The sequence below is a fragment of the Physella acuta genome, unplaced genomic scaffold, assembly GCF_028476545.2.
Source record: "Physella acuta isolate Inbredline_101_S28 unplaced genomic scaffold, ASM2847654v3 ptg000381l, whole genome shotgun sequence".
Taxonomy (NCBI): Eukaryota; Metazoa; Mollusca; class Gastropoda; family Physidae; genus Physella; species Physella acuta.
In genome coordinates this window covers 145,393-157,929 of record NW_026731900.1, presented here as the reverse complement: position 1 = coordinate 157,929, position 12,537 = coordinate 145,393, and the positions used below count along the sequence as shown (strand labels likewise).

At 42.9% G+C, this 12,537-nt stretch overlaps 1 protein-coding gene across 4 annotated transcripts in view; it reads right to left on the bottom strand.

Annotated features, from left to right (window-relative positions):
• LOC131942025 (uncharacterized) overlaps positions 1–12,537 on the bottom strand; it is a 28,542-nt gene that overhangs the window by 1,139 nt on the left and 14,866 nt on the right. For all 4 annotated transcript variants that reach the window (XM_059301686.1, XM_059301687.1, XM_059301685.1 and 1 more), the window contains 6 exons: positions 10,142–10,558; positions 6,022–6,229; positions 5,620–5,747; positions 4,155–4,232; positions 2,332–2,422; positions 1,473–1,692 (listed from right to left, as the gene is read on the bottom strand). In XM_059301686.1, the coding sequence (XP_059157669.1) occupies positions 1,473–1,692; positions 2,332–2,422; positions 4,155–4,232; positions 5,620–5,747; positions 6,022–6,229; positions 10,142–10,558 (1,142 nt within the window). The remainder of the gene's footprint in view (positions 1–1,472; positions 1,693–2,331; positions 2,423–4,154; positions 4,233–5,619; positions 5,748–6,021; positions 6,230–10,141; positions 10,559–12,537) is intronic.

Below are 12,537 nucleotides of genomic sequence, written 5' to 3'. Positions count from 1 at the left end.
ATTAATGAAAATAAGTAGGTCAAATAAGTAGGTTAGATTAGGCACATCTTGAAACAAGTGGGTCAAGTCAGTTAGTTTATAAACATCCTGAAACAAATGGGTCAATTAAGTTATTAACTTCTGGTGGGAAAGTAGGTCAACTAGGTTAGGTTATAAACATCCAGAAATAAGTAGGTCAACTAGGTTAGGTCACACATCCTAAATGTGGGTCAATTAGGTTAGCTTATAAACATTCTCAAATCAATAGGTCAACTGCATTTGTTCTAGTTAACGCCAACACAGAAAGTTCAATGCCCTAAATGATGAGATGACCCTCCCCCCCCCCCTCCCCCCCAATTAGACATGGATAAAAATGTGCTTTTTAAATTTTGCCTTAATAGTGGTCATAACAAAAATAAGAAGAAAAACAACGTTAAGCACACAAAATTTTTTTTATCAGAAATGGAATATTTTTGAGATTTATTTTTGGAAATCCAGAGAACTTAAAAATTATTTTTTGCATTTTGTATTTAATTTCAATGTTAATTATATCAACCCAGAATTTTAACTTGAATTTTGACTAAAGTGAGAAAAACTTTGATTGGCTACATCACAGATTGTGGATTTCCAGTCTGAAAACCCCACTTTTTATTAAAAACATTGAAAATAGTTATTTTAACAAACTTATTTTAACTTTTGAAGAAAACATTATCTAGTTATGCAATGTTTGTTAACATTTTCAATGAGCAAAATCAAACTGATCTTGGGTTCTTGTTTTTTTTTCAAATTTAGTGAAGTTATCCAAAATACTATTAACCCTTTGAGACGGACAAGCCGGAAAACCGGCTTCAAAATTAGCCGGTTTTCCGGCATGATGATCTAGCATCAAAGTCCTAGGGGCTAGTGTACTGTCTTTTTAAATATAATTAGCGGCGGCCTGAATAAAACGGCGCACATGTCCTTTTAGTGCGGGTTATGATTCTAAAAATAGATTTTGGGGAAAGTTGAAAGTGAAAGTGTTTGCCTTTCGTAAAATACATTGTCAAAAAAATTTTTTATTTTATATTATTTTATTATTTGGTAAAAAAATTTTTCCAAATCTTGCTGAATTGTTGTTTGATACTGAGCCTGGATATCAAATTTGGCTTGATTATCTCAAACGGTTCAAAAGTTATAGGCAAAGTTAGAAGCAGATAAGTGAAAACTGGTTTGGGCCTGGGAGATCAGGAAATGGGAGAACTTAGGCCAGGGAGGACAGGATTCAAAAGTTAACATGAAATACGTCCAATCTTTAGAAAAGTCATACATAAACCACACAATCAAGTTTTTGTAACCACATCGGGCACCTCACATGATTTTTTTAAATAATGAAAGGGTATGTCAGGAGTTTTCTTATTGGATGTCATTCAAGCAGAACTTTGAATCTTGATTTAAGATCCCATCAACATCATCCACAAGTCCCAAGACCAAAAAAGCTTTTTAAATAATTTTACCTGCCGGCCAACATTGTTATTAGGAGGTAACGGTTTCTCCAGCTCAAAATAATCTGGTGGTAAAAGACTTTCTGTGGTGTCAGAATGGCATGGTTTGGGTGCCCGGCCAGAATCCTTGGGTGCCCGCCCTGCTGGGTGCTTGCTCTCAAAATCCTTGCCCTTCGCAGGTTCATCTGGCTCAGCATAAATAACATCTGACGCTTTCTCTCTAGACATGCTTCTGTGAAGTTTTAGGGTTTTCAAAATAAAGACAGCACAAAAACAAATTTTTATCAAATGATCTTTCCCCCTGGTCTAGGACATTACTTCTTCTCAACTATTCCAAATGGTAATTACCCCTCTCAACTATTCCTAATGGTAATTACCCCTCTCAACTATTCCAAATGGTAATTACCAATCTCAAGAATGTCTATTAAATACAACAAAAACTACATTTACAAAAAAGAAACAAATATATAATATATTATGAAATTGTAATCAACAATATACAATAAAATTGTAATCCATAGTTAATTAAGTTCTAGGCTAGTTAATTTTATTTGGAAGCATAACAAAAGACAGAGGGGGAGGGGGTAATGTTCTACTAGAAGTTTTCTTTTAAGAAAGCAGTGTACCAAAATTCAGAGCGGGGAAGGGGGGAAATAGTATGTAACTCCTGTTGCCCTTTCATGCCTGCAGTGACCATATGATTTTTGGATGATGTCATTCAAAGCAAACTTTGATTTCCGGTTAGTTCAAAGACAGAGTTAATGATCTTATCAAGCAGAAAGATAGGGTACACCAAATTTCGATTAGAGGGGTGGGATACAGTCTAGCACAGGAATGATGTTCTGCTCAAAGTGTTTGGTGTGCCACTTACTTTCTGCGCCTACAGCAGCAAATGATGACCACAGTGACCAGTATGATGACCAGCACACCCGCCAGCGAGATGACAATAACATACCAAAGTTCTGGAATTAAAGAAACAGACTTTAGTTTTTCTACCTTCTTTCTTCTTCTTCTTCGTTCTTTATTTTTAGTGTTGGAAGGGATCAGGCCTTCTCTGCCAGAGGGTTTGAATTCGAGACTTTTTCAAATTTATCAACTATGAACTTTTGCAGACTCGACCACGCCTCCATCACAATTAAGGATACGTGTCAACTGGTTATGCGCTATTGAGGCCATTGACTCCGATTTCAGCCTGCTTTTCTTTTTGGATTTGCTTCCATAGTCTTTGTCCAACCAAGAACAAACTACAAGGCAGCAGTTGTTTTATTTTGGAGTTGTCTCTCCTAGAAGAGTGGCTGTCCCCAGCTAACAAGCCTCATCTGCCTGAGGGTTCGAACTCGAGACTTTTCGGTTTAGCAACCTTGAGCTTTACCGACTCAACCACGCCAACCCCCATTTTTCTACCAAAGTTCTGGAATTAGAGAAACAGACTTTAGTTTTTCTACCAAAGTTCTGGAATTAGAGAAACAGACTTTAGTTTTTCTACCAAAGTTCTGGAATTAGAGAAACAGACTTTAGTTTTTCTACCAAAGTTCTGGAATTAGAGAAACAGACTTTAGTTTTTCTACCAAAGTTCTGGAATTAGAGAAACAGACTTTAGTTTTTCTACCAAAGTTCTGGAATTAGAGATAGAGACTTTAGTTTTTCTACTCTGGAATTAGAGAAACAGACTGTAGTTTTTCTTCAATGTGTTAATGTTTCAATATTCATTTAGTACTGCCAATATACAAAGTTGCAAACATACAAAAACTTAACATAAACATTTTATTTCATCAATTTAATTAATGGCACAAATAAGACATTATGAGTCCAACTTTAGCCATTTAACAAACAAAAACAGCCCATCTACACGCCAGTGATTTAGCATTCTTAGTAATAACTAAATTTAAACAACAGCTGTTTTTAATGTTGATTTTAGTAAGAATTAAATCTAAACAACTGATATAAACATTTACTCCAATAACAACAAAATCTAAACAACAACTGAATCTTAAAGGAACGTTCCTTTTCAAACCTGACGGTCTACGGGGCAAGTAAAGAAGAGTTCAACTGAATCTAAACAACAACTAAATCTAGACAACTAAATCTAAACAACAACTAGATCTAAATCTAGACAACAAGTAAATCTAGACAACTAAATCTTGACAACAACTAGATCTAAATCTAGACAACAAGTAAATCTAGACAAGGGGTCATCCATAAATGACGTCACGCTTTTTTTGACGATTTTTACCTCCCACCCTACCCTCCGTCACACTTCGTCACAAAAAGCCAGACCCCCCCCCCCCCTAAAATGACGTCACACCTCAACCTACAACCCCCCTCAAAATTGCAGTTGAATTTTTTTAAAACATTGATATTTTTCCAAAATCTTGTCTATACTATTACAATTTATTAAAACAGTTATCTAAAACGCGAAATAACGTCTAAAATTCGTTTTCTAACATTGCTTTTTTATAATGCAAAAATGTGACGTCGCAACATCTGACCCCCCCCCCCCCTCCCCCTCATCACACATCGTCACAAAATTACGGACCCCCCCTCCCCCCTACGAGTGTGACGTCATTTATGGATGACCCCCAACTAAATCTTGACAACAAGTAAATCTAGACAACAACTAAATCTTGACAACAAGTAAATCTAGACAACAACTAAATCTTGACAACAAGTAAATCATAAATTTAGACAACTTACTGAATTCTGCTTGATGTGGATTCTGGGGACTACTGTGTTTTGGGACACTGGGACCACAACTTACATCCATGTTATAACCTGCAAAAGTTAAACAATCAATTCTCAGATAATGGGACAGCAGCTTACAGTCATGTTATAACCTGCAACATTTAAACAATCAATTCTCAGATAATGGGACAGCAGCTTACAGTCATGTTATAACCTGCAAAATATAAAAACCAGGTGTCTGCAAACTACGGCCCGCGGGCCGGATGCCGCCCGAGATGTCCTGTCATCCGGCCCCCGGAGATCTTTTTGTCCACGGAAAAACCGGTTGTTGGTGATGGCTGAGGAACTTTGCCCAGAAAAGTCAAAGACATGCCTGGAAGAAACTGGCCCCCGAACTGAAATTTGATAGTTAATGCGGCCCTCGGATTGAAAAGTTTGGAGACCCCTGATTTAAACAATCAATTCTCAGATAATGAGACAGCAGCTTACAGTCATAACAATAACAGGTAATGGAAGTGTGGAAAAGCTTTACAAATGGCAGAAAAATTCTGTTTTGCCTACCTGTGGACTATGAACCAGGTTTTACCTACCTGTGGACCAGGTTTTGCCTACCTGTGGACTATGAACCAGGTTTTGCCTACCTGTGGACTATGAACCAGGTTTTTCCTACCTGTGGACCAGGTTTTGCCTACCTGTAGACTATGAACCAGGTTTTGCCTACATGTGGACTATGAACCAGGTTTTGCCTACATGTGGACTATGAACCAGGTTTTGCCTACCTTGTAGACTATGAACCAGGTTTTGCCTACATGTGGACTATGAACTAGGTTTTGTCTACATTGTGGACTATGAACCAGTTTTTGCCTACCTGTGGACTATGAACCAGGTTTTGCCTACATTGTGGACTATGAACCAGGTTTTGCCTACATGTGGACTATGAACCAGGTTTTGCCTACATGTGGACTATGAACCAGGTTTTGCCTACATGTGGACTATGAACCAGGTTTTGCCTACATGTGGACTATGAACCAGGTTTTGCCTACCTTGTAGACTATGAACTAGGTTTTGCCTACACTGTGGACTATGAACTAGGTTTTGCCTACATGTGGACTATGAACCAGGTTTTGCCTACATGTGGACTATGAACCAGGTTTTGCCTACATGTGGACTATGAACCAGGTTTTGCCTACATTGTGGACTATGAACCAGGTTTTGCCTACATGTGGACTATGAACCAGGTTTTGCCTACATGTGGACTATGAACCAGGTTTTGCCTACATGTGGACTATGAACCAGTTTTTGCCTACATTGTGGACTATGAACCAGGTTTTGCCTACATTGTGGACTATGAACCAGGTTTTGCCTACCTGTGGACTATGAACCAGGTTTTGCCTACATTGTGGACTATGAACCAGTTTTTGCCTACCTGTGGACTATGAACCAGGTTTTGCCTACCTATGAACCAGTTTTTGCCTACCTGTAACTTCAAGCAGCACTATTTGATCTAGTGAAGATGCTATAGCACTGAGTTGTATGTCCACATAGTCAGTGAATGTCAGTGGAAGGTTGTCATGTGACCAGTACAACTTGGGGTCAGATAAATGCCTGGAAAAACAGAAATTGTTCACATTTTGTTACTTTAAATTAGATCATTATTACAGAATCAAATCAGTAAAGATGTATGCTTACACTACATTTTCAAAATAAAATAAAATATTTTAAATGCTTTTTTAAAAATGACTTTGTTAAGAAATCAACTCTTAACATTGATAATGACAATAAGTTTCAAATTTAAAGCATTAGAAACAAATTTTATCTAACTCCTCAAATTTAGGGATTTGAGAGGGAAAAAAAACCTATGCTACAAGACTGTACATACAGTGGTTTGTTAGCGCCAGTGAACCGGAGGCTGATCCCATTGAGTCGAACATCTAGAGTTTTAATTTGAATAGTTTTTGTAGAATTGCTTCTAACATTGCATGAACATTGTGAGATATTTGTGTTTTCATTGTTCAAGTACAACCAAATTTTAGTAATATCATCTGTGCTGTTCTGAGGCTGACAAAAGTCCCATTTATTAGAGTTGTCTGAAAAATAAAAAAAAATGGACATATTAGAAAAGATGTTACATTTTGCACACAAAAATCTGCTTGAATTTTAGTTTTTTATCTAGTGGAACTTTGCAGAGTTATCTTTACTTTTAGCTTGTAAAGTGTGTGCTAGGATGCAAATGTAATTGTCCTTATTTTAGCGTGTTACTAGGAGGCAAGTGTAATTGTCCTTATTTTAGTGTGTTACTAGGAGGCAAGTGTAATTGTCCTTATTTTAGTGTGCTACTGGGAGGCAAGTGTAATTGTCTTTATTTTAGTGTGTTACTTTACCTACTATTTTGATAAATGCAGTGGATAAAATGCATGCAAAAATTGACAAGTTTCATTTTTTTAAATTCATGTATTTCCTGTTCTTTTTAACTAAACATTAATGTATTCCTACTTATTTTGCTATTTTAACTATTATAATAAAAGGTTTTTATTTACTAGAAGTCTCTACATGGGATACATTCAGAAGAAGTTAATAATCAAACATTAAAAACTGTATTAATTTTTCCTGGCTTTCCACCAAAACATAACAATGTTTAAAGAAAATTAAATGATTCTAATTAAACTAAGATCATTTTTTAATTCAATGGTATTTTAAAAAAAAAAAACGTGCTAATTAATTAATTAAACATCATGTCCTCATTTCTTGCCCACCAAGTACTTCATGGGACAAAAAAATCAGAAAACACATCTTATTGGATTTGCTGTCAAGAACAGGTACTTTACAATACATTGAAAAAGGTTTAACAATTTAGCCATTTAATAAAACTACTTTTTATTTCTCTAAAAATTAATGATTGACATTGATAAATGAATTTGGTTTCAAGTATATATAGATAAAAATCAAAGTATGTCTGTCTTTCTGTGTGCATTTTCTTTATCATAGTTTATGTATTTCTACACTGTTTATCCAATCGCCATGAAACTTTGAGAAATTGTTGAGAATTCTCCTAGAGAGGTTTCTGCAGAAAATGTTTTTTTAAATTTCAAAGGGGCATCCCCCTGCAGGGTATGATTTGCATCCCAGGTTCCCCCGCAAACACTTTGGCCCCTACATTTATTTTATGGATATTGTGGGCTACTATAATTGTTGACTGAATCAGGCACATCCACTGGCACCCTGACAGTAGGGTGACCTGCAGCACCCTGACAGTTGGGTGACCTGCAGCACACGACAGTTGGGTGACCTGCAGCACCCTGACAGTTGGGTGACCTGCAGCACCCTGACTGTTGGGTGACCTGCAGCAGGACCTGCAGCACCCTGACAGTTGGGTGACATGCAGCACCCTGACAGTTGGGTGACATGCAGCACCCTGACTGTTGGGTGACATGCAGCACCCTGACAGTTGGGTGACCTGCAGCAGGACCAGCAGCACCCTGACAGTTGGGTGACCTGCAGCACCCTGACAGTTGGGTGACATGCAGCACCCTGACTGTTGGGTTACATGCAGCACCCTGACAGTTGGGTGACCTGCAGCACCCTGACAGTTGGGTGACATGCAGCACCCTGACAGTTGGGTGACCTGCAGCACCCTGACAGTTGGGTGACCTGCAGCACCCTGACAGTTGGGTGACGTGCAGCACCCTGACAGTTGGGTGACCTGCAGCACCCTGACAGTTGGGTGACATGCAGCACCCTGACTGTTGGGTGACATGCAGCACCCTGACAGTTGGGTGACCTGCAGCAGGACCAGCAGCACCCTGACAGTTGGGTGACCTGCAGCACCCTGACAGTTGGGTGACATGCAGCACCCTGACTGTTGGGTTACATGCAGCACCCTGACAGTTGGGTGACCTGCAGCAGGACCTGCAGCACCCTGACAGTTGGGTGACATGCAGCACCCTGACAGTTGGGTGACCTGCAGCACCCTGACAGTTGGGTGACCTGCAGCACCCTGACAGTTGGGTGACCTGCAGCACCCTGACAGTAGGGTGACCTGCAGCACCCTGACAGTTGGGTGACCTGCAGCACCCTGACCGTTGGGTGACCTGCAGCACCCTGGGCTAACCTGCAGCACCCTGACCGTTGGGTGACCTGCAGCACCCTGACCGTTGGGTGACCTGCAGCACCCTGACAGTTGGGTGACCTGCAGCACCCTGACCTTTGGGTGACCTGCAGCACCCTGACAGTTGGGTGACCTGCAGCACCCTGACAGTTGGGTGACCTGCAGCACCCTGACAGTTGGGTGACCTGCAGCACCCTGACAGTTGGGTGACCTGCAGCACCCTGACAGTTGGGTGACCTGCAGCACCCTGACCTTTGGGTGACCTGCAGCACCCTGACAGTTGGGTGACCTGCAGCACCCTGACAGTTGGGTGACCTGCAGCACCCTGACAGTTGGGTGACCTGCAGCACCCTGACAGTTGGGTGACCTGCAGCACCCTGACAGTTGGGTGACCTGCAGCACCCTGACAGTTGTGTGACCTGCAGCACCCTGACAGTTGGGTGACCTGCAGCACCCTGACAGTTGGGTGACCTGCAGCACCCTGACAGTTGGGTGACCTGCAGCACCCTGACAGTTGGGTGACCTGCAGCACCCTGACAGTTGGGTGACCTGCAGCACCCTGACAGTTGGGTGACCTGCAGCACCCTGACCTTTGGGTGACCTGCAGCACCCTGACAGTTGGGTGACCTGCAGCACCCTGACAGTTGGGTGACCTGCAGCACCCTGACAGTTGGGTGACCTGCAGCACCCTGACAGTTGGGTGACCTGCAGCACCCTGACCGTTGGGTGACCTGCAGCACCCTGGGCTAACCTGCAGCACCCTGACAGTTGGGTGACCTGCAGCACCCTGACCGTTGGGTGACCTGCAGCACCCTGACAGTTGGGTGACCTGCAGCACCCTGACCTTTGGGTGACCTGCAGCACCCTGACAGTTGGGTGACCTGCAGCACCCTGACAGTTGGGTGACCTGCAGCACCCTGACAGTTGGGTGACCTGCAGCACCCTGACAGTTGGGTGACCTGCAGCACCCTGACAGTTGGGTGACCTGCAGCACCCTGACAGTTGGGTGACCTGCAGCACCCTGACCTTTGGGTGACCTGCAGCACCCTGACAGTTGGGTGACCTGCAGCACCCTGACAGTTGGGTGACCTGCAGCACCCTGACAGTTGGGTGACCTGCAGCACCCTGACAGCTGGGTGACCTGCAGCACCCTGACAGTTGGGTGACCTGCAGCACCCTGACAGTTGGGTGACCTGCAGCACCCTGACAGTTGGGTGACCTGCAGCACCCTGACAGCTGGGTGACCTGCAGCACCCTGACAGTTGGGTGACCTGCAGCACCCTGACAGTTGGGTGACCTGCAGCACCCTGACAGTTGGGTGACCTGCAGCACCCTGACAGTTGGGTGACCTGCAGCACCCTGACAGTTGGGTGACCTGCAGCACCCTGACAGTTGGGTGACCTGCAGCACCCTGACAGTTGGGTGACCTGCAGCACCCTGGGCTCACCTGCGAGCACTACACCACCTACATCAATTTAAAATAGCACCTTACAATAGGGACACAATGGCACATAACATGCAGTGATTAAATCAGACTGTGGTTATGTAACCTGTGGCTCCCAAGAGCACCCTGTGATGCCTGTGACACCACCTGGGCTGTTGCCAAGGTGTGTTCTAATTCATGAATAATTAACATACACTCAAGGCTTAAATACAGTCCGCCCTGTGGCGTCTGGATATCTACAAGATGGTAACACATTGATAAAATCCCCTTAAAATATTGTGTCAGCCTTTCTTCTGTGAAATCAGCATTGCGTGGGAAGGGTTTGCTAGTATCTATGTAAGAAATATTGAACCTCAGGGGACAGCCAACTTAATGACTACCACAATCAGCTATTTTTCAATAATAAGGCTATGTATTTAAATACAAATCAGATTGAAATGCACAACTTACCTGGAATACAAGACCCGACGATGTCAATATATGTGTCGTTGTGCTTTAACTCTTTAGGCACACTCATCTTAGTTTCTAATTTCAAATTTTTTAGAATTTTACCACTAAATCTGGTAAAATATGGGTAGATAAAGTCTTTAAAAGCTTGACCTTTTGTCCCCATCAAACAAGAAGAGTTGTACTGGACATGGGTAAGATATGTTGGTTTTTCTAGACAAGATTTGTGCAGCTGTTCACTGGAGGGTCGTAAAGAATAAATGTTTATATCACTTATCACAAAAATGTCTTCTAGATTTCCACACAATTCCAGAAGTTTGTATGTCGGGGTGAAATATTCCTGGTTATCTGTCAGGCATCCATAAAATTTTCCATTATAACTTGTAAATGTCTGATTACATGGGGCATCCAGCAAAGATTCTAAAAAAAAAATTTGTTTAAAAAAAATTAACTTGAACCAATGAATATTTTTGTGCACAAATATCAAGATATATGCCTTGCATTAAGAAGACTGTATTCTAACATTCCATCAGTGAAGCAGACAGATTCCCTGTCCTTTAGCCAGCACTACAGTGCACTAACATAAGGTAGTAGAGATCCTTAAAGGCCAAATGTAATACTTTATTTTTAACTTTTATAAAAAAAGGTACCAACTCAAATGGTTCTCTTTAGTGTATAAAATCTTTAAAAATGTGTAGAAAATAATTTAGAGTTTGCAACCAAAATATGCTCAACATAAATTCAAATTTGTTTCATTTTTTTTATTTTTATCAGAAGTTTTCCTTTTATAACATTATTATGTGGTCGCAGAGCCTGATGGTAACAAGTAATGGTAACGAGCAATGGTAACAAGCAATGGTAACGAGCAATGGTAATGAGCAATGGTAACAAGCAATGGTAACGAGCAAGCATACGTCCACCCTGCTCTGAAAGGTACCTGACTCACATTAGGGAAAGTAAAGGCAACTGGGCATGTTGTTGACTACACTATGCTGGGTCACATAGGGGTAGGAGGTGACACCACCTAAAGGGGTGACACGGGTGACACCACCTAAAGGGGTGACACCACCTAAAGGGGTGACACGGGTGACACCACCTAAAGGGGTGACACCACCTAAAGGGGTGACACTGGTGACACCACCTAAAGGGGTGACACAGGTGACACCACCAAAAGGGGTGACACGGGTGACATCACCAAAAGGGGTGACACAGGTGACACCACCTAAAGGGGTGACACCACCTAAAGGGGTGACACAGGTGACACCACCTTAAGGGGTGACACCACCTAAAGGGGTGACACCACCTAAAGGGGTGACACCACCTAAAGGGGTGACACCACCTAAAGGGGTGACACCACCTAAAGGGGTGACACAGGTGACACCACCTAAAGGGGTGACACAGGTGACACCACCTAAAGGGTGATACCACATAAAGGGGTGACACCACCTAAAGGGGTGACACCACCTAAAGTGGTGACACGGGTGACACCATCAAAAGGGGTGACACCACTTAAAGGGGTGACACGGGTGACACCATCAAAAGGGGTGACACCACTTAAAGGGGTGACACGGGTGACACCACCTAAAGGGGTGACACGGGTGACACCACCTAAAGGGTGACACCACCTAAAGGGGTGACATGGGTGACACCACCTAAAGGGGTGACATGGGTGACACCACCTAAAGGGGTGACACGGGTTACACCACCTAAAGGGTGACACCACCTAAAGGGGTGACATGGGTGACACCACCTAAAGGGTGACACCACCTAAAGGGGTGACATGGGTGACACCACCTAAAGGGGTGACACGGGTTACACCACCTAAAGGGTGACACCACCTAAAGGGGTGACATGGGTGACACCACCTAAAGGGGTGACATGGGTGACACCACCTAAAGGGGTGACACGGGTTACACCACCTAAAGGGTGACACCACCTAAAGGGGTGACACGGGTGACACCACCTAAAGGGGTGACATGGGTGACACCACCTAAAGGGGTGACACGGGTTACACCACCTAAAGGGTGACACCACCTAAAGGGGTGACATGGGTGACACCACTTAAAGGGGTGACATGGGTGACACCACCTAAAGGGGTGACACGGGTTACACCACCTAAAGGGTGACACCACCTAAAGGGGTGACATGGGTGACACCACCTAAAGGGGTGACACGGGTTACACCACCTAAAGGGTGACACCACCTAAAGGGGTGACACGGGTGACACCACCTAAAGGGGTGACATGGGTGACACCACCTAAAGGGGTGACACCACCATAAGGGGTGACACCACCAACAGGGGTGACACAAAAACAAAATAAGATTGTTTACTTTGTTGAGAAAATCTGCTTGGTCTAGTTAATACAACTAGCTAGTGTTACGTCCCTTACATGTCCCCT